The 22,062-nt window shown below is 25.8% G+C and overlaps 1 protein-coding gene across 1 annotated transcript; it reads left to right on the top strand.

Moving 5' to 3' along the window:
- The first annotated feature begins 860 nt into the window (after positions 1-860).
- Positions 861-13,216, top strand: cahz (carbonic anhydrase). The gene is made up of 7 exons (XM_061890161.1): positions 861-991; positions 4,381-4,578; positions 5,964-6,082; positions 6,674-6,766; positions 8,148-8,210; positions 8,312-8,467; positions 12,806-13,216. Exons 1-7 carry the CDS (start codon positions 958-960, stop codon positions 12,923-12,925), a joined length of 783 nt encoding a protein of 260 aa, XP_061746145.1. The 5' UTR covers positions 861-957; the 3' UTR covers positions 12,926-13,216.
- Positions 13,217-22,062: the final 8,846 nt, after the last annotated feature.

The following is a 22,062-nucleotide window of genomic DNA, read 5'->3' on the forward strand; positions in this document are numbered from 1 at the left end:
AATAATAGTAATAATAAAATGTAATAATAATAACAATAATAATATTTTTTGTAAGAAAAATTAATAATAACAGTAATGGTTATTTATACATAATAATATTAATGGTTGTTTATGAATAATAATAGTAATAATAATAATGTTTTTTTATAAGAAATGATCATAATAATCATGGTTGTTTATGAATAATAATAACAATTAAATATGTTGTTTATAAGTAATAATAATTATTTTTGTTTAAAAGTAACAATAATAATTTTGTATATAAGTAATAATAATAATGATTGTTTATAATTACCAATAATAATGATTTTTTATGAGTAATAATACTAATAATGGTTGTTTATATATAATAATAATAATTATTATTATTATTATTATTATTATTATTATTATAATAATAATGTTTATAAGTAATAGTAATAAGAATAGTAATAGTTATTTATAAGTAATAATAATTATTATAATAGTTGTTTATTATTAATAATATTATAATGATAATAACAATAATAATAATGGTTGTTTATAAGTAATAATAATCACTAGTGTTTATAAATAATAATAACAATTAAAAAGGTTTATATGTAATAATAATAATGTTGTTTATAAGTAATAATAATAGTGGTTGTTTATAAATAATAATAATCATAAGCATAATAATAATAATAATAATAATGATAATAATCATAATCATCATCATCATAATAATCATAATAATGATATTAATAATAATAAAAATGCTTGTTTAAAATAAATGAAAACTGCATTTATTGATGTGGGGAAATATGGATGATGTCATCCTATGAAGGTAGGGGAGAAGGAGGAGTCAAATGTGAACTAGGCCACGCCCACAGAGTGAGTGTGTGTATAAAAAGTTATGATGCAGACAGACTGTAAGTTCTCTGCCTGAGATATTAAAATTGATATTGATATCTATTGTTTGATCAGGACATAGCAGACATGTCTCATAGTTGGGGCTACGGACCTAATAATGGTGAGTCACACATCACATTTTAATCACATTACACCTCATTGATAACATTGTATTTATGTACTTTTTATTCACATTACACCTCATTGATAACATTGTATTTATGTACATTTTAATCACATTGCTAGTCAACTATCATATTCAAATGACTTATGTACATTGGTATCACCTTTCATTTATTTATGTACATTTTTATCACATTTCTAGTCATCTGTAATATTTTATATTTTTTTATCACATTTTATTTATTTATGGACATTTTATCACATTTATAGTCAACTATCATATTTTATTTATTTATGTACATTTTTATCACATTTCTAGTCAAGTAAAAAAAGTATTAAAACTGTAATATTCTTACTATTATCGTCGTTATTTGTCTGCCTTCTTTGTCTTGTAATGTATTCATATTGTAATATTATTATTTGGTATAATTACATTGATTTTATTACACAATAATACATGTTTCCTATTTCATTTTTACAGTTGTTTTACTGTAATATTTTTTAGTTATATATTTCATGTATTGCTTTATAATTTGAATAATAATTAAACAATTAAATATATATATATATATTATTTTATACAGTTTAATAAATCATAGCTGAAACATTTCATTTGTTGTAAAGATAAAAAACAATATTAAAAATATGTTCATATTTGCCTTTAATAATTGTATTTATCTTAATACACATTTAAATTGTTATTATTATACACAATTCATACATATATTATATTATTGTTTTTACATTTATGTCAATACATAATAACAAATTAATTAATATATAATTTTTTACACAACTAATTATCATATAAATATTATGTTGTGTTTCAACTATTTAAATATACATTTTACAATAAAAACCGTATCATAACTATTGTAATTTTTTATATATAATATATGTACTATTTGTTTTATAGACAAATATTTTGTTTTCCTTAATTGAATGTGTTTATTTTAACATATTTAAATACAAATTACTAGATGCAGTTAATATACATTTTTGTTTTTACAATTATTGAATTAAAATATTGTTTTTAAATACAATTAACTATTAATTAAATATACACAGCATAGACTGAAAAACTATATGTATATTTAAGACAAAAATATCAACAATCTGTATGTTTTAATTTGTATACAACACAATAAATATATATTTTTTATAAATACATTTATTAATCTTAATCATTTTTAAGTATATTTTGTAAAAAAAAACAATAGATATTTATTTGTTTTACAATTACTTTAGCATATTTTTTCAAGCAATTATTATTTAATGTATTATTTGAAGAAGAAATAGGTCAATAAATATGCAACGTGATAAAATAAATAATAATAAATGGTTATATTATTAGCCCTGCGATGAGGTGGAGACTTGTCCAGGGTGTACACCGCCTTCCGCCTGATTGTAGCTGAGATAGGCACCAGCACCCCCCGCGACCACAAAGGGAATAAGCGGTAGTAAACGGATGGATATATATATATATATATATATATATATATATATATATATATATATATATATATAATATATATATATATATATATATATATATATATATATATATATATATATATGTGTGTGTGTGTATATATATATATATATATATATATATATATATATATATATATATATATATATATATATATATATATATATATATATTCATTATTGTATTGTTTTTATGTATGGTATAAATGAATGGTTTTTAATAAATATATTTTTTTATTTTATTTAATGTAATTTATTCATCTAAATATGTTTAAAAAAGAATTACCAGACATATTTTTTCTTTTATTCACAATTTACAATGGAGTCTAAACTTTTTAATTTGTACTGGAAAATATATATTATTATTATTTTAATCCATAAAAAAATTTATTTTCCTTCATTGATTTAAAATCATCTTGACGTATTTCATTGTTCTTTGTTATTAATAAACATTACATCCATTATTATGATTTATTTGTGTGTATTGATAAAAAAAAAATGATTGTGTAAGTTATTGTAATATAATAATTATTGATGATGTGTGGTTGATGAAATATATTTCATTATGTTAATGCATTTGTATTATTATTATGATGATGATGATGATGTAATATTAGTATACTGATGCCATATAATTATGATAATGTAATATTACAATTATAATGATGATGTCATATAATTATGATGACGTCATATTGAGGACCGGACAAGTGGGGCGCAGAGTTCTCTTTGGCAGTTGTACAATTATGATGATGTCATGTAGTCATGATGACGTCATATAATTGTGATGATGTCATATATAACGGTGATGATGATGTCATATTGAGGACCGGACAAGTGGGGCGCAGAGTTCCCTCTGGCAGTTGTATTATAATGATGATGTCATATAATTATGATGATGTCATATAATTATGATGATGTCATAATTATGATGACGTCATATTAGGACCGAACAAGAGGGGCGCGGAGTTCAGTTGTATTATTATTATGATGCTGTAATATTCAGTTGTATTATTATGATGGTGTGATATGATTATGATGATGTCTTATAATGGTGATGATGATGATGTCATATTAGGACCAGATAAGTTGGGCTCAGAGTTGCCTCTGGCAGTTGTGTTATTATGATGTATGATTATTATAATGATGTCATATAATTATGATGACGTCATATTGTTATTATTCTGATGATGTCATATAATTGTGATGATGTCATATTGAGGACCGGACAAGTGGGGCGCAGAGTTCCCTCTGGCAGTTGTATTTTTATTATGATGTTGTCATATAATGATTGTCATGTCTGTTCATGTTTTTGTTCAGTTATGTTCTGTTTGGCTTAAGACTCCATTGTTTCTAGTTTTTTGCACTTCCTTGTTTGTCTTATTACCATGCCAACCAACGCTTTAGTTTTCACCTTGTCCTCATGTCTCACACCTGTTTTCACTAATCACCACACTATTATTTAAGCCTGTCTGTTTCTGTTGTTCGTGCTGGCAACATCACCTCCTTCCTTCACACCCTCCATCACCTGCTATGCAACTTGTAATTCCATCTCAATGATCCCTATCCCGTTCTCCTTTTGTTCCAAATAAGTTTTTCTTATTATTCATGCCACAGTGCAAGTGTTTTGTTTTGTGTTTATAGTTAATTGCCTTTGTGCTAGTATTTTGTTTGTTCCTACTTTTTAATGATAGTGTAAACAAAAAATATGTACCTTCATTCACGCCTTGCTCGCGCCAACTTTAATTTGCCTCGGAAAAGCAATCCTCGTCCAAGTCCAAGTCGTGACAATGTGGGGGGTAGACTTCAGTTGTGATGTAATATAATGATGACGATGTCATATAATGATGATGATGATGTCACATATAATGGTGGTGATGATGATGTCATATTGAGGACCGGACAAGTGGGGGGCAGAGTACCCGGTGGCAGGCGGGCAGCGGCAGTCTCCCATCGACATCGACCCTCAGGCGGCGGCCTTCTCGCCGTCGGCCAGGACTCTGCGGCTGCAGTACGACCCCGCCAAGTCCAGCGGCATGCTCAACAACGGACATTCCTTCCAGGTGGACTTCCTGGACGACGACGACTCCTGTGGTACCATCCCATAATACTCACACTACTTTTACACCAGTACTGCAATGTACATGTTTGATCCCGGCTCTGACAGGAGGTCCGCCTCCACCCGGTACCCTTCAACAACTACTCCAAACTACAGTGTATACAATACTACAGTCAATACTAGGGTGTATAAAATACTGCAATGTACATGTTTGATCCCAGCTCTGACACGAGGTCCGCCTCCACCCGGTACCCTTGAAAAAGTACTTCAAAGTAGACAAATACTAGAGTGAATAAAATACTACAGTCAATACTAGAGTGTATAAAATACTACAATGTACATGTTTGATCCCAGCTCTGACACGAGGTCCGCCTCCACCCGGTACCCTTGAAAAAATACTTCAAACGACAGTGTATACAATACTACAGTCAATACTAGAGTGTATAAAATACTACAATGTACATGTTTGATCCCAGCTCTGACACGAGGTCCGCCTCCACCCGGTACCCTTGAAAAAGTACTTCAAAGTAGACAAATACTAGAGTGAATAAAATACTACAGTAAATACTAGAGTGTATAAAATACTACAATGTACATGTTTGATCCCAACTCTGACACAAGGTCCGCCTCCACCCGGAACCCTTGAAAAAGTATTTCAAAGTAGACAAATACTACAGTGAATAAAATACTACAGTCAATACTAGAGCGTGTACAAAATACTGGAGTAAGTGTGTGTGTTTGATCGCAGCTCTGACAGGAGGTCCGCCTCCACCCGGTACCCTTGAAGAAGTACTTCAAAGTAGACGAATACTAGAGTGAATAAAATACTACAGTAAATACTAGAGTGTATAAAATACTACAATGTACATGTTTGATCCCAGCTCTGACAGGAGGTCCGCCTCCACCCGGAACCCTTGAAAAAGTACTTCAAAGTAGACAAACACTACAGTGAATAAATTATACTACAGTCAATACTAGAGCGTGTACAAAATACTGGAGTAAGTGTGTGTGTTTGATCGCAGCTCTGACAGGAGGTCCTCCTCCACCCGGTACCCTTGAAGAAGTACTTCAAAGTAGACGAATACTAGAGTGAATAAAATACTACAGTAAATACTAGAGTGTATAAAATACTACAATGTACATGTTTGATCCCAGCTCTGACAGGAGGTCCGCCTCCACCCGGTACCCTTGAAGAAGTACTTCAAAGTAGACAAATACTAGAGTGTATAAAATACTACAGTCAATACTAGAGTGTGTACAAAATACTGGAGTAAGTGTGCGTGTTCGATTGCAGCTCTGACAGGAGGTCCGCCTCCACCCGGTACCCTTGAAGAAGTACTTCAAAGTAGACAAATACTAGAGTGTATTAGAGTGTATGAAGTACTAGAGTGTGTACAAAATACTGTGTGTTTGATGGCAGCTCTGACAGGAGGTCCGGTGTCAGGAAAGTACCGTCTGAAGCAGTTTCATTTCCACTGGGGGGCCAGCGATGATCGGGGCTCCGAGCACACCCTCTGTGGTCTCACCTTCCCCTGTGAGGTACTACTCTCACCTAGTACTACTACACTACTCTAGCACTCAATACTACACTAACATATCACTACAGTAATACAACACGATAGTACAACAATATTCATACAACAGTAATACTATCAAATACTGGAATAGTATCGATAAAAATTACAATATTATCAACAAGTACTACGGTAACATTACAAAAAACTACAGTATTATCACAAAATGCTAGAGTACTACTAGAAAATACTTCAGTCATATTACAAGACCCAAAGTACTACAGTATCATGACAAATGACTCCAGCAATATCCTAAATTGCTCCTGTAAATCCAGAAGGTAGTAGGATAGTATGAGCAGGTACTATCAGAAGATAACGGAGTGTTGCAGAAGAAAATACTACATGGAGTAGTATAAGTAGTCGTGTGTGTAGGACTACTTTGTCAAAGAAAAGGAAAGTGAAAGTGTGTTGTGTGTACATTGTGTTTATTGTCATAAAAGCTGAATTAGTATTGCAGTACTTTTCAAAGAAATATGAGTAATATGCCAATGAATTGTGTAGTATTGTAGTACTCTTCAAAGCAATATGAGTAATATTGTCTGTATTTGCTGTGTAGCTTCACCTGGTGCACTGGAACACCAAATATGCAAGTTTTGGAGAAGCGGCCAGTCAACCTGATGGACTTGCGGTCGTTGGAGTTTTCCTCAAGGTGACTTCATTATTATTATTATTATTATTATTATTATTATTATTATTATGAATTAATAATGATAATATAATTGATAATATAACGATCGTCATTATTGTTATCATTATTATTTTATTGATATTACTAATATTAATAATACTTATTGTTATAATTGATTTTTACTCCGTTTGGAGAAAAAGTTTTTGATCCCCAAAAAATTATTATCCTTATTAGTAACAATAGTATGATTATTATTTTATTTATATTATCATTATTATTATCCTTATCATTATAAATATTGCATATTATTATTGCTATGCAATTATTAATATTATTGTCATTATTATTATCACTATTATTATTATTAAGAATTATAATATCATTATTATTATTATTAATTTATTACTACTATGACTATTATTAGTAGTAGTGTTATTATTGCTATCATTATCATTAATATTATTAGAATAATTATTATAAATATGAAATATTGTCATTAAATGTTATAATTGTTATTTGTATTATTATCATCATTGTTATTATTAAGAATAATAATATCATTGTATTATTATTCATATAATAATGATACTTTTTATTATTTTTATTATTATTAATTGTTGTATAATTAGAGTTATTACTATTATTATTACTATCAATATTCAATTTTATCATTACAATTTTATTATTATCATTATTATTGTTATTATTACGATTAATATTAAGAATATATTATTATTATTATTGTTAATTTATTACTACTATTACTATTATTATTATTATTACAATTATTATAATAAATGTTAAATATTATTGTTATAATTATTATTTGTATTATTATTACTATGATTATTATCAGCATTACTATTATTAAGAATAATAATATAATGTTATAATCTTTCATATAATAATGATAATTGTTGTTGTTAATAATATTTTTAATTTGTATATAATTATAGTTATTATTATTATTATTATCAATATAGTATTAATATTCATCATCATTATTACTATTAATATTACTAACAATGATGATATAATTGTTAGTATTATCATTATTTACAATATTATTATAATTTATTATATGATTATTTTTATTATTATTGTTATTATAATAATAATTATTATTATTATTATCTTTATCGTCATGATTATTACTATTAAGAATAAAAATATAATGTTATTATTATTCATATAATAATGATTATCATTATTATTATTATCAATATTATAATTATTATTATATAATTATTTCTATATTAATATGTATTATTATCATTATTGCTATTAATATTATTAACAATAATGATATAATTGTTAATATTATTATTATTATTATTATTATTATAGATGATTCAAATCTAGTGCTGCCAGAATGACACCTAAATCCTGTTTCTCTTGTCAGATCGGTGCTGCCAACCCCAAGCTGCAGAAAGTTCTGGATGCTTTAGACGCCATCAAGACCAAAGTACAAACAATCTTCTTTTCCTCTTCTTCTTCTTCTTCTTCTTCTTCTTCTTCTTCTTTTTCTTCTTCATTTGTCACGCCTGACCACCTGACCTCCGCCAGGGCAAACAGAGCAGCTTCTCCAACTTTGACCCCAAGACTCTCCTTCCCGCCTCCTTGGACTACTGGACGTACGACGGCTCTCTGACCACGCCCCCTTTGCTGGAGAGCGTCACCTGGATCGTCCTCAGGGAGCCAATCAGCGTCAGCCCCGCCCAGGTACTGACAAACGTTCAAACATTTTAAATTAAAAAATTATTATGGATTTCATAAATCAATTATTTGCATTTTTGGAATATTTAGATCACTTCTAAAATAGAAACAATAAAAATAAAACGTGTTTTTTTAAATCAAGTTCAGTGATCTTCAAATAAAAACAAAAATAAATAATAAAGTAGCCCTAAAATAAATATTAAACCACAATGGTAACATTTAAGAAAAAATACTCCTAAAATAAAAATGCAATAATAATAATAATAAAAATAATAATAGAAACAAAATAATACAAATAAAATGAGATGTGGGGTTTTTTTTCAAATCAAGTACAAATGTTAACGAAATCATTTAATAAAAACAAAACTAAATAACAAAGTAGTCCTAAAATAAATATTAACATAAAAATGGTAACATTTGAGGAAAAAATATTCATAAAATCAAAACGCAATATTAATAAAAATAATAGTAATAATAATACAAACAAAATAATACTAATAAAATGAGATGTGATTTTGTACATCAAGTACAAATGTTAACAAACTCATTTAATAAAAACAAAAAAAAAAATAATAAAGTATCCCTAAAATAATTAACATAAAAATGGTAACATTTAAGAAAAAAATACTCCTAAAATAAAAATGCAATAATAATAATAGTAAATACGACAACAATAAAACAGTAATCCTAAAATAGAAACAAAATAATACTAATAAAAATAAGGTGTTTTTTTTTTAATCAAGTACAGTACTCCTATAAATGTTAACAAAATCATTTAATAAAAAGATAAATAAATAATAAAGTAGCCCTACAATGAACATTAACATAAAATGATGACATTTAAAACATAAATATATGTATTAAAACAATAATATGAATAATTAAGACATAAATAAAACCGTAATCCTAAAAAATAAAATAAAGTAATAGAAAAAAGAATTTTAATAAATTTGTGAGGAAAAATAAAGATATTTATGACTATTTTTCATCGTTTTGGTCACATGACTCGTGTTATAAAACCTCTAATATGAAAAAAATAATGTTTGTGTTGTTATTAAAACATTTTGTGACAATCAACACACTTTTTTTAATAATATGAAAATAACAATAAAAAAGATAATTTGGAAGACACCAACCGCTTTTTTAAGGAAATAATGTGATTAACATTAATAATTAATCATTGTTCAATAAGTATTATTTTGTCATAAAGCGTATGAATATGCTCAAAAAAAATCATAAAATGATAAAGTTCAGTAAACGCGATAATAAATTTGTTCCAGACATTTTAGAGAGAATAATGATTGATTTTATTTCAAATATATATTTTTCATGTTAGAATACTCCTAAATAAAACTACTAATAATCATGAAATTTGATTTTTTTTTTATTTAACTTAAATAAATTATTTTTTGTTATGAATTTGAATACAAATCCAAAAATTAATATTACAAAAACTGAACTATTTCCCCCAAATAATAATATTTTGATAATAATTAAGAATCATTTAACTATCATGTATAAATATGATAAAATATTAATACAATTAATTAATAATTGATGTGTTCCGGACATGACATTTTACAGAAAATACTGATTGCATTTATATATTTTTCTTTATTTTAAAATACTCCTAAATAATACTAATAATCATTTTAAATTTTGTTTTTTTTTGTATAAAATTAAATTAATCATAAATAAAAAATAGATGTATTTAAAAAATGAAAAATAATTAATCATACAAAAACTGAAAAATGTTCCCCAAATGTATATAATGTGATAATATGATCAAATAAATATGATGAAATATGATATAAAATATTTAAAATAATTAATAATTCATGTGCAGGCATGAAAATATGAAGACATTTTATAGAGAACTATGATTGATTTGATTTTATTTTATTAAATTACTTTAATGTTAAAATACTCCTAAATAATACTAAAAATAATCTAAAAAATTGATATTTTTTGGGATTAAAGTATATAATCATACATTTAAAAAAATATGTTTAAAAACAAAAATACGTTTTTGTTATGAATGTGAAAATGAATCCAAAAATGTGTAATACAAAAACTGAACCATTTTCCCCAAATAATAATAATAGGATAATAATGAATAATCATTTAACTATCACGTGTATAAATATGACAAAATATTAATACAATTAATTAATCATTAATGTGTTCCAGCCATGAAATAGGAAGACATTTTATAGAGAATATTGATTGATTTTTTTTATATATATATATGTTTTCTTTATATTAAAATACTCCTGAATAATACTAATGATAATTTTAAAATTAGATATTTTTTTTAATTACATTAATCATAAAAGAAAAAAGGAAAAATCAATTTTTGTTATGAATTAGAAAATAAATCCAAGAATTAATAATACAAAAACTGAACAATTTTCCCCAAATAATAATAATGTGATAAATTAAATATGATACAATAATAATTAAATTAATAATTCATGTGTTCCAGGCATGAAAAATGACATTTTATAGAGAATAATGATTGATTTTATTTAATCTTTAAAATATTTTAATGTTAAAATACTCAAAAATAATACTAATAATAATCTAAAAATAAAATATTTTTAGATTAAAATATATTAATCATAAATTTAAAAAATTATATTTAAAAAATAAAAAATAAATAAATATGATAAAATGTGATGTATTAATAATTAAATTAATTAATAATTCATGTGTTCCAGGCATGAAATATGAAGACATTTAATAGAGAACAATGATTGATTTTATTTTATTTTTTAATTTTTAAAAAACAAAAAATACATTTTTGTTATGAATTTGAAAATTAATCCAAAATGAATAATCCAAAAACTGAACAATTTTCCCCAAATAAAAATAATCTTTTATATGATCAAATAAATTTGATAAAATGTGATGTATTAATAATTTAATTAATTAATAATTCATGTGTTCCAGGCATGAAATATGAAGACATTGTATAGAGAACAATGATTGATTTTATTTTATTTTTTAAATATTTTTTAATGTTTAAAATAATCCTAAATAATACTAAAAACAATCAAAAAATTTGAGATTTGTTTGGATAAAAGTATATTGGTCATAAATTTAAAAAAAAAATTTAAAAAACAAAAAATACATTTTTGTTATGAATTTGAAAATGAATACAAAAATTAATAATCCAAAAACCGAACAATTTTCCCCAAATAAAAATAATCTTATAATATGATCAAATAAATTTGATAAAATATGATGTATTAATAAATGAAATTATTAATAATTAATGTGTTCCAGGCATGAAATATGAAGACATTATAAAGAGGATAATGATTGAGTTTATTTTATTTTTTAAATATTTCAAATGTTTAAAATAATCCTAAATAATACTAATAATAATCTAAAAAAATGATATTTTTTTGGATTAAAATATATTGATCATACATTTTAAAAAATATATTTAAAAAACAAAAAAATACATTTTTGTTATGAATTAGAAGATTAATCCAAAAAATTATAATACAAAAACTAAACAATTTCGCCCAAATAACAATAATGCGATAAGCCCGATTGTAGCTGAGATAGGCGCCAGCGCCCCCCGCGACCCTGAAAGGGAATAAGCGGTAGAAAATGGATGGATGGATGGATGATAAAATAAATATGATCAAATATGATATTATTAATTTAATTAATTAATCATTCATGTGTTCAAGGCATGAAATATGAAGACATTTTATAGAGAATAATGATTGATTTTATTTCATTTTTTAAATATGTTTTAATATTTAAAATACTCCTAAATAATAAATAAATAAATGAAATACTAATAATAATAATATAAAAAAACATTTATTTTATTGTATTACTGTATATTAATCATAAATTTAAAATAAATGTACTTAAAAAATGCTAACTACATTTTTGTTATGAATTAGGAAATAAATCCAAAAATTAATAATACAAAAAACTGAACAATTTTCCCCAAAAAATAATAACATGACAATATGATAAATAAAAAATAAATATAATATGATAAAATATGATATAATAATAATAATACAATTACAATATCATTAGAATGATGATGGAAGAAGACGCATGAAACAATAATAAAGGATGAACGAAATGAGTGTTTCTCACCTTCTTTATTAAAGTGCTGACACTCGCAACTTTTTCTGGCCCCGGGCTGGAGTACGATACAGACGTGCACGTGATCATATTGATATTTGTTCATACTGGTTGACGTGTAGGACGATACAGACGTGATCATATTCATGTTTATTGATATTTATTGATCTTGGTAGACGTGGAGGACGATACAGATGTGACGATATCATTGATATCTCTTCCTAGATGGCCAAGTTCCGTGGTTTGCTGTTCAGCGCAGAAGGAGAGTCTCCCAGCTGCATGGTGGACAACTACAGGCCTCCTCAGCCTCTGAAGGGTCGCCAGGTCCGCGCCTCCTTCAAATGAGCCACGCCCCCTTCACTTTCACTTTCACTTTCTCTCCACGTCACACGGCGACCGTTCAAAGTTTTCCCGCTCTTAGCCGCACTCTGAAAGTCTTCAAATGTCTCCTACACAGCTTTCTGCCTCATTTAGCTATCATGTGACCCCATCTGACCCCCATCTGACCCCCATCTGACCCCCACGTGACCGTCCGAGGATATGCTTCAAAATAGCAGCATGTTGAGCTAGCTAGCAAACTAGCTCTTTGTTTTGTTGTGGGTGTTTGTTTACCATTAAACCTCCTTTTCAAATCAATGCAATCTGTAGTGATTTACTAGTGTGACAGATACTACAATTCGACAGTTTTAACTATATTTCTTCAATCAATTCATTGAAAACAAGCGAGCAAAGATAGCACGCGAGCTCATTTTGAAAATTTTATTTTAATTTATTTTTTTACCATTGAAGTTCCTTTTTGAATTAAATAACATCCGTAATGATTTATTAGTGTAACAGATACTACAATTAAACAGTTTTCACTATATTTCTTCAATCAATTCATTGAAAAAAAACTAGCGAAATATTACAAACACCAAAATGGCCGCCTCTCTGTTAAGATAGCAAGATAGCTCGTTTCCAAAGGCAAATTTTGTAACCATTAAAGTTACTTTTAAAATTAAATTAACACCTGTAATTATTTATTAGTGTGACAGATACTACAATTCAAAAAATGTTTACTATATGTCTTCAATCAGTTTATAGAAAACAAGCTAGCAAAATATTGCAATCACCAAAATGGCCACCTGTCTGTTAAGCTAGCACGCTAGCTCATTTCCAAAAGCTATTTTTTTTACCATTATAGTTCCTTTTGAAATTAAATTAACACCTGTAATGATTTATTAGTGTAACAGATACTACAATTAAACAGTTTTCACTATATTTCTTCAATCAATTAATAGAAAAAAAGCTAGCAAAATATCAAAATCCCCAAAATGGCCGCCTCTTTGTTAAGATAGCAGGCTAGCTCATTAATAAAAGTTATTTTTTTTTACCATTGAAGTTCCTTTTAAAATCAAATTAACATCCGTAATGATTTATTAGTGTAACAGATACCACAATTCAACACTTTTCACTATATCTCTTCAATCAATTAATAGAAAACAAGCTAGCAAAATATTGCAATCACCAAAATGGCCGCCTGTCTGTTAAGCTAGCACGCTAGCTCATTTCCAAAAGCAAATTTTGTAACCATTACATTTATTTTTAAAATTAAATTAACACCTGTAATGATTTATTAGTGTAACAGATACTACAATGAAACAGTTTTCACTGTATTTGTTCAATCAATTCATAGAAAAAAAGCTAGTAAAATATTGCCATCACCAAAATGGCCGCCTGTCTGCTAAGATAGCACGCTAGCTTTTGGAAATTATTAAAGTGGCACCAAAATAAATAAAAAAATATAAAAAGATGATAACATTTTGGGGGGAAAAATATTCTTAAAATAAAACTACAATAGTAAGATGAATAAATGTATAAAAATGTATTAAAATTCAATAATCTAAAAGTGAAATATGATCTCCACAATTAGTAGTAAGTATTATTATTAATATTATTATCATAAGTATTATTATCAGTAGTATTAGTAATTCAGTGGCTTCCAATAAAACTAATAAACTCTGTTGCATCATTAATCTTAATAATTAATATTCATAATTTATAATGACTGATTTTTGCAGTTTAAGAAGTAATTTAATACTCCAATATGTCTGAAAATATTTCAGGGCAAACTTTCAAACAAATAAATATTATCAGATGTATTTCCGTATTGCCTCAAGAAGTTTTATTTTATTATTAACATTTATATTTCATTCATTTTTGGATACATTTTATGATTATTTTTTTTTCAATGAGCATTATTTTTGTTTGATATTATGACAATTTTATTTTAGTGGTACTTTTTTCATTGCAAACCATTTTTTACACAATCTATATTATAATTTTATTTGATAATTTGTGATTTTTTTTTATTGTATGATTATTTTTTTTAGATTTAATTTGATCTTTTTTTTTTTAAATAATTTTCACTTGCACATCTTGAGTACTCAAAACATTTTATTTTACTTGTGTCATTTTTGGGGGGATTTATTTAAATCATTTTACAAATCACATTTTTATTTGTGTTATTTTTTTGTATTATTAAATTTAATTTGAAGAGTATTTTTCTATTCTAAATGTTGATTTTTTTTCAAATCCTATCATAATTTTTTTTTTTTAAGGGTATTCTTTCCAAGTTTTTTAAGAAGTATTTTTATTCTCAAATATGACTGAAATGTGAAAATATTTAATGGTAAATTTTCTAAACATTTACTTGAGTTTACACGACTAGAAGTTTCCCGCAATAATGTTTATTATTTAAATGCAATAAAACATAGATAATATATCATATTTCTATAACATAATTCAAATGATATGTGATTATTATATAAGTCATAATAGTACATCATTAATTTTATAAAATGTATTATGTATAAAATAATATCTAAAATATTTGATCACCTAAAAAAAATATTATTACTAGCTTCATTATTTTTATTCCTCTTTTCTATTTTTCCCTCTTAAAATCATAAGATTAATATTATTTTTAATAATTAATTTAAAATAAATAAATGAGCGATTCTCTGCAAGTTCACTCTTAATAATTATTATCAGTATTACTACTTAAATAAAATAATAATAATAATGATAATGATAATAATAATAATAATAATAATAATGATAAAATGTTATTTTTTCAATCGAAAGACACAAAATTTAGATGTTGATGATTTTTTAAATCTTATTTATTAAACTAAGTAAGTAGCCATAAAATTAAATAATAATCATGTTTTTTTGTTGTAAGTAAATAAATAAAAAATAAGTACTAATTTTAAAAATTAAAAGGTTTGAAATCTTAAAGTATTTCTTAAATAGAAATAAAACAATACAAGCAATAATAAATGTAGATGTAGTTTTTAATAAAGTACAGTATTACGAAAAGGAAAAAACATTTAAAAAAATTAATTAATAAATTCACAACATTAAAAAATATAAATAAAAGTAAGAATAATACTTATATAATATATAATAATATAGTATAAAAAGATTAATGTAAAAAAATCAAGTAATTAACAAATTATTCCTAAAATGATAATAAAGTAATCCAAAAATAAATAAATAATATAATATAATAATATATATATAAATAAATATGACAACAAAAAACAGGAAATAGACTTGATCAAATGAGTACTATTTGATAAGTATTTGGTCCCAGTATAGATAAATACTTTGTAGTACAAAAAGAAACTCTTCAAAATGATTAATGACGTCATTGTTTTATTTGGCCTTGACGCATGTGCATGTGATCGTCATGGATATTTGTTTGTTGCTCTCATTTTTCATGCTGGTGTGTCAGTGGGCGTGGTCTATTATGTGGGTGTGGTCTCCTCCGTCATCTTATCAGTCTTACGCAACTCTGAGTTGAGACGCAGGCGGGCTCTTTTATCGGAACATGAAACGCTTATCAGTCAACAACACCCAGGAATAAAACATCTTCTCGTACAAATACAGTATACTGCATGTTGCATCATATTATATACTGAATACTGCACATTATATACTGTGTACTGTACACTCACAATATACATATTTATGTATATATATATAATAAATATTTGACAATGTATTATTCATTTATGTTTTATTTTTACTACTTATGAACTCCTCAATTTAAAAAAAAAAAATTATGTAAGAAATATTGTTTCATTAAGAAAGCAAGAGGAAAATTCCAATATTTTTTTTATAAAATATAAGCGTACTCCTGAAATAATTACAAAATCATAAAATAAAATAAAAAATGGCATTAAAAACGTACCCCCAAAATAAAATAAAACGGAATAAAGAATTTGAAAGATTTATCAAATAAAAAATAAAATCAAATGTACAACACAATTATTGTTTATCAATTATTGATTGATATTGTTTAAATAACCCTAACACAAAAAATTAAAAAAAATGTTTTAATTTTTTTTTTTTTTTAAATACACCTATAGAGATTAAATAAAAATGACAAAATATAAAATAAAATAAAATAAAGTACTCCTGGAATGAAAATTAGTTGATGATATAATTTTAAAAATAACTTTTTAAATTAAAAAAAAATAATTTAAAAAGCCTAATACAAAAAAAACTAAACACATAATACCGGTTTAAAAAATATATAACAAATCTTAAAATACATATGAAAATAATAAAATAAAAAATGTAGGTATCCCAATATAAAAATGACATTTGGTTTTTTAAATGAAAAATAAAATAAAGAAAGTAACCCTAAAATCCAAAACCTAAATTAATAATAACAACATTTTAATACAGAAAATACTTCTACAGTAAAAAAATATAATTATAAACTAAAACATTGAAGAGAAAAAACCTTTTAAATGAAAAAAAAAAACAAAATGATAATGTAATAGTACAAGACAAAAATAATAATACCGATTAAAAAAAACTTCAACAGTAATAAATACTTTTTTTTTTAATGTATGATGTTGATAATAAAATGACATTTACTTTGAAAATGATGATGACAATTATTTTTAAATGAAAAGGAAAATAAGAAACTACCCCTAAAATTTTAATATTTTAACAGTAAAACATAATTAGAAATTAGAAAAAGTACCCCTGGAATAAAAATACAAATATAAGAGGATTTGAAAAAATAAACATTTCCAATAAAAAAGTACTCTTAAAGTAAAAATGGAATAATACAAAAAGAAAAACAATAAAACTCATTAGTAACATTGTAAAATTATCTTTTAATGAATCCTAAAAATAAAAATGATACTAGTAAAATAAAATGTTTTGGGATCTCAAGATATAAAAATGACAATTAATTTTAAAAAATGATCAAATAAAAATTAAGAAAGTAGTTCCAAAAAATTAAAAAAACAATATAACATTTTTGTTTAAATATCACAATTTATAAAAGCACTCCGAAAACAAAATTGTAATAGAATTTGGGGAAATTAAATAAAAATGTAATAATACAAAAAAATAATAATACTGATCATGTATCAAATAAATCATGAAATAAAAATGTTAATAATAAAATAAAACGTATTTAAGTAATAAAGAAATAAATCAGACGATCATTTTTTAAAATGAAAATTAAGAAAATAAAAACAAAAAATGTTTTCAAAATAAAACGATGAAATTACTCCTAAAATAAAAATACAATTTGGAAAATAACTTTTCAAATCAAAAAATGATTCCTAAAATCAAAATCAAATCATTAAAAACTTCAAAATAAAAATAAATTAATTAATTAAATAAAATTGAAAATAAAGCACTTTACACACACACACACACACACACACACACACACACACATACGCTCCAAAGAGGTGATGGTAGACCTGCTCAAGACTGGAACACAAACGTCCTTTTTCTGCCTTGCTGTAATCACAACTTGTTACTTCCGCCTCATCTTCATCATTATGAATAATTATCTCTCATTTATTGTCTCTCATTTATTGTCCCTCATCTCCGTGCTCATTAGGAATAATTATCATCGTTTCTGTCATGCTTGCAGTCACACAACTAACAAGCTGGCGGCTACAAGCAACAACTTGTGTGTGTGTGTGTGTGTGTGTGTGTGTGTGTGTGTGTGTGTGTGTGTGTGTGTGTGTGTGTGTGTGTGTGTGTGTGTGTGTGTGTGTGTGTGTGTGTGTGTGTGTGGGTGTGTGAGGGGGGGGGGGTGGGCCTCAGGAAATGAAAGAGGCATTGATGGCTGAGAAGAAACACGACAGGAATGAAGGCCGACACAAGTTGTTGTGCTACTTTCTACACGTGTGTTGTGTTGTATGAAAGTAACAGCAGTGAGTTTTTTAGCGGAATGAATGAAAATGAAAACATGATTCATAACCACGTGATATTAATGCTAACATCATGTTGACATTAAATACATTACAGTCATTCAACTAAAAACATGAACATAATAACGTAAGTAACAGGACTGAAAATAACAGCAGTGAGTTTACATTACAGAATAAATAAAAACATGATATATGTGACATTAATGCTAACATCATGTTGACATTAAATACATTACAGTTGTTTAACAAAAACATGAAAATAATCAAGTGAGTAACAGGACTGAAAGTAACAGGATTGAGTTAAGATAAAATAAAAATGATAAAAGCATTGCCTATGTGACATTAATGCAAACATCATGTTGACATTAAATGCATTACAGTCATTCAACTAAAACCATGAACATAAAACATAGGTAACAGGACTGAAAGAAACAGGAGTGATTTTCCATTAAAGAATAAATAAAAACATGACATATGTGACATTAATGCTAACATCATGTTAATATTAAATACATTACAGTCATTCAACTAAAAACATGAACATAATAAAGTAAGTAACAGGACCGAAAGTAACAGGAGTGAATTAAAATTTGAAATAAAAATAAAAACAAGACATATGTGACATTAATGCTAACATCATGTTGACATTAAATACATTACAGTTGTTTAACATGAGCTTAAACAAGTAAGTAACAGGACTGAAAGTAACAGGAGTGATTTTCCATTAAAGAATAAATAAAAACATGACGTATGTGACATTAATGCTAACATCATGTGAATATTAAATACATTACATAATTCAACTAAAAACATGAACATAATAAAGTAAGTAACAGGACTGAAAGTAATATGAGTGAGTTTTCATTAAAGAGTGAATCAAAACATGAGTTATAACCATGTGACATTAATGGTGACATCATGGTGACATTAATCACATTGCAGTCATTCCACTATAAACATGAACATAATCAAGTAAGTAACAGGACTGAAAGTAACAGGAGTGAGTTAAAATAGAAAAGTACTAAAAACATGACATATGTGACATTGATGCCAACGTCATGTTGACATTAAATACATTCCAGTTGTTTAACAAAAAACATGAAAATAATCAAGTAAGTAACAGGACAGAAAGTAACAGTTAAAATCAAATAAAAATAATAAAAACATGACAAATGTGACATTGATGCAAACATCATGTTGATATTAAATACGTTACAGTTATTCAACTAAAACATGAAAATATTGAAGTAAGTAACAGGACAGAAAGTAACAGGAGTGAATTAAAATTTAAAATAAAAAAAAACATGACATATGTGACATTAATGCTAACATCATGTTGACATTAAATACATTACAGTTGTTTAACTAACAAATGAACATAATCAAGTAAGTAACAGGACTGAAAGTAACAGCAATGAGTTTACAATAAAGAAAAAATAAAAATATGACATATGTGACATTAATGCTAACATCATGTTGACATTAAATACATTAAAGTTATTCAACTAAAAACATGAAAATAATAAAGCAAGTAACAGAACAGAAAGTAACAGGAGGGAGTTAAAATGAAATAAAAAAAGAATAAAAACATGACATATGTGACATTAATGCTAAAATCATGTTGATATTAAATACATTACAGTTGTTTAACTAAAAACATGAACATAATCAAGTAACTAACAGGACTGAAAGTAATAGGAATGAGTTAAAATAAAATAAAACATGTCATATGTGACATTAATGCTAACATCATGTTGACATTAAACACATTAGTCATTCAACTAAAAACATGAAAATAATAAAAAAAGTAACAGGACTGAAAAAAAAGGAGTGAATTAAAATAAAAAATAAAAATATCAACATGACATATGTGACATTAATGCTGACATCATGTTGACATTAAATACATTACAGTTGTTTAACTAAAACATGAAAATAATCAAGTAAGTAACAGGACTGAACGTAACACGAGTGAATGAAAATAAAGAAAAAATAATAAAAACATGAAATATGTGACATTTATGCAAACACCATGTTGATAAAAACATGAACATAATAAAGTAAGTAACAGGACTGAAAGTGACAGCAATGAGTTTACATTAAAAAATAAATAAAAACATGACATAGGTGATGTTAATGCTAACATCATATTGACATTAAATACATTACAGTCATTGAACTAAAACATGAACATAATGAAGTAAGTAACAGGACTGAAAGTAACAGGAGTGAGTTAAAATAAAATACAAATGATAAAAACATGATATATGTGACAATAATGCTAATATCATGTTGACATTAAATACATTACAGATGTTTAACAAAAACATGAAAATAAACAACAAAGTAACAGGAAAGAAAGTAACATTAGTGAGTTAAAATTAAATAAAAATAATAAAAACATGACATATGTGACATTAATGCTGACATCATGTTGACATTAAATACATTACAGTCATTCAACTAAAAACATGAACATAATACAGTAAGTAACAGGACTGAAAGTATCAGGAGTGAGTTTCCATTAAAGAATGAATACAAACATGAGTTACAACCATGTGACATTAATGCTAACATCATGGCGACATTAATCACATTAGATTCATTCAACTTGAAACATGAACATAATCAAGTAAGTAACAGGACTGAAAGTAACAGGAGTGAGTTAAAATGAAATTAAATTAAATAAACATGACATATGTGACAGTGATTCTAACATTATGATGACATTAATCACATTATAGTTGTTTAACTAAAAAACATGAACACAATAAAGTAAGTAACAGGACTGAAAGTAACAGCAATGAGTTTACATTAAAGAATAAAGAAAAGTATGACATACGTGACATTAATGCTATAATCATGTTGACATTAATCACATTACAGTCATTCAACTAAAACATGAACATAATGAAGTAAGTAACAGGACTGAAAGTAACGGGAGTGAGTCTTAATCACTAAATGAATAAAAACATGGCGTATAACCATGTGAGATTAATGCTAACATCATGTTGATATTAATCACATCATAGTGGTTTTACTAAAAAAATGAACATAATATAGTAGGTAACAGGACTGAAAGTAACAGCAATGAGTTTTCATTAAAAAATAAATAAAAACATGATGTATGCAACATTAATGCTGACATCATGTTTATATTAAATATATTACAGTTATTTACCTAAAATCATGAACTTAATCAAGTAAGTAACAGGACTGAAAGTAACAGGAGTGAATTGAAATAAA

This window comes from Nerophis ophidion, linkage group LG28, assembly GCF_033978795.1.
Source record: "Nerophis ophidion isolate RoL-2023_Sa linkage group LG28, RoL_Noph_v1.0, whole genome shotgun sequence".
Taxonomy (NCBI): domain Eukaryota; kingdom Metazoa; phylum Chordata; class Actinopteri; order Syngnathiformes; family Syngnathidae; genus Nerophis; species Nerophis ophidion.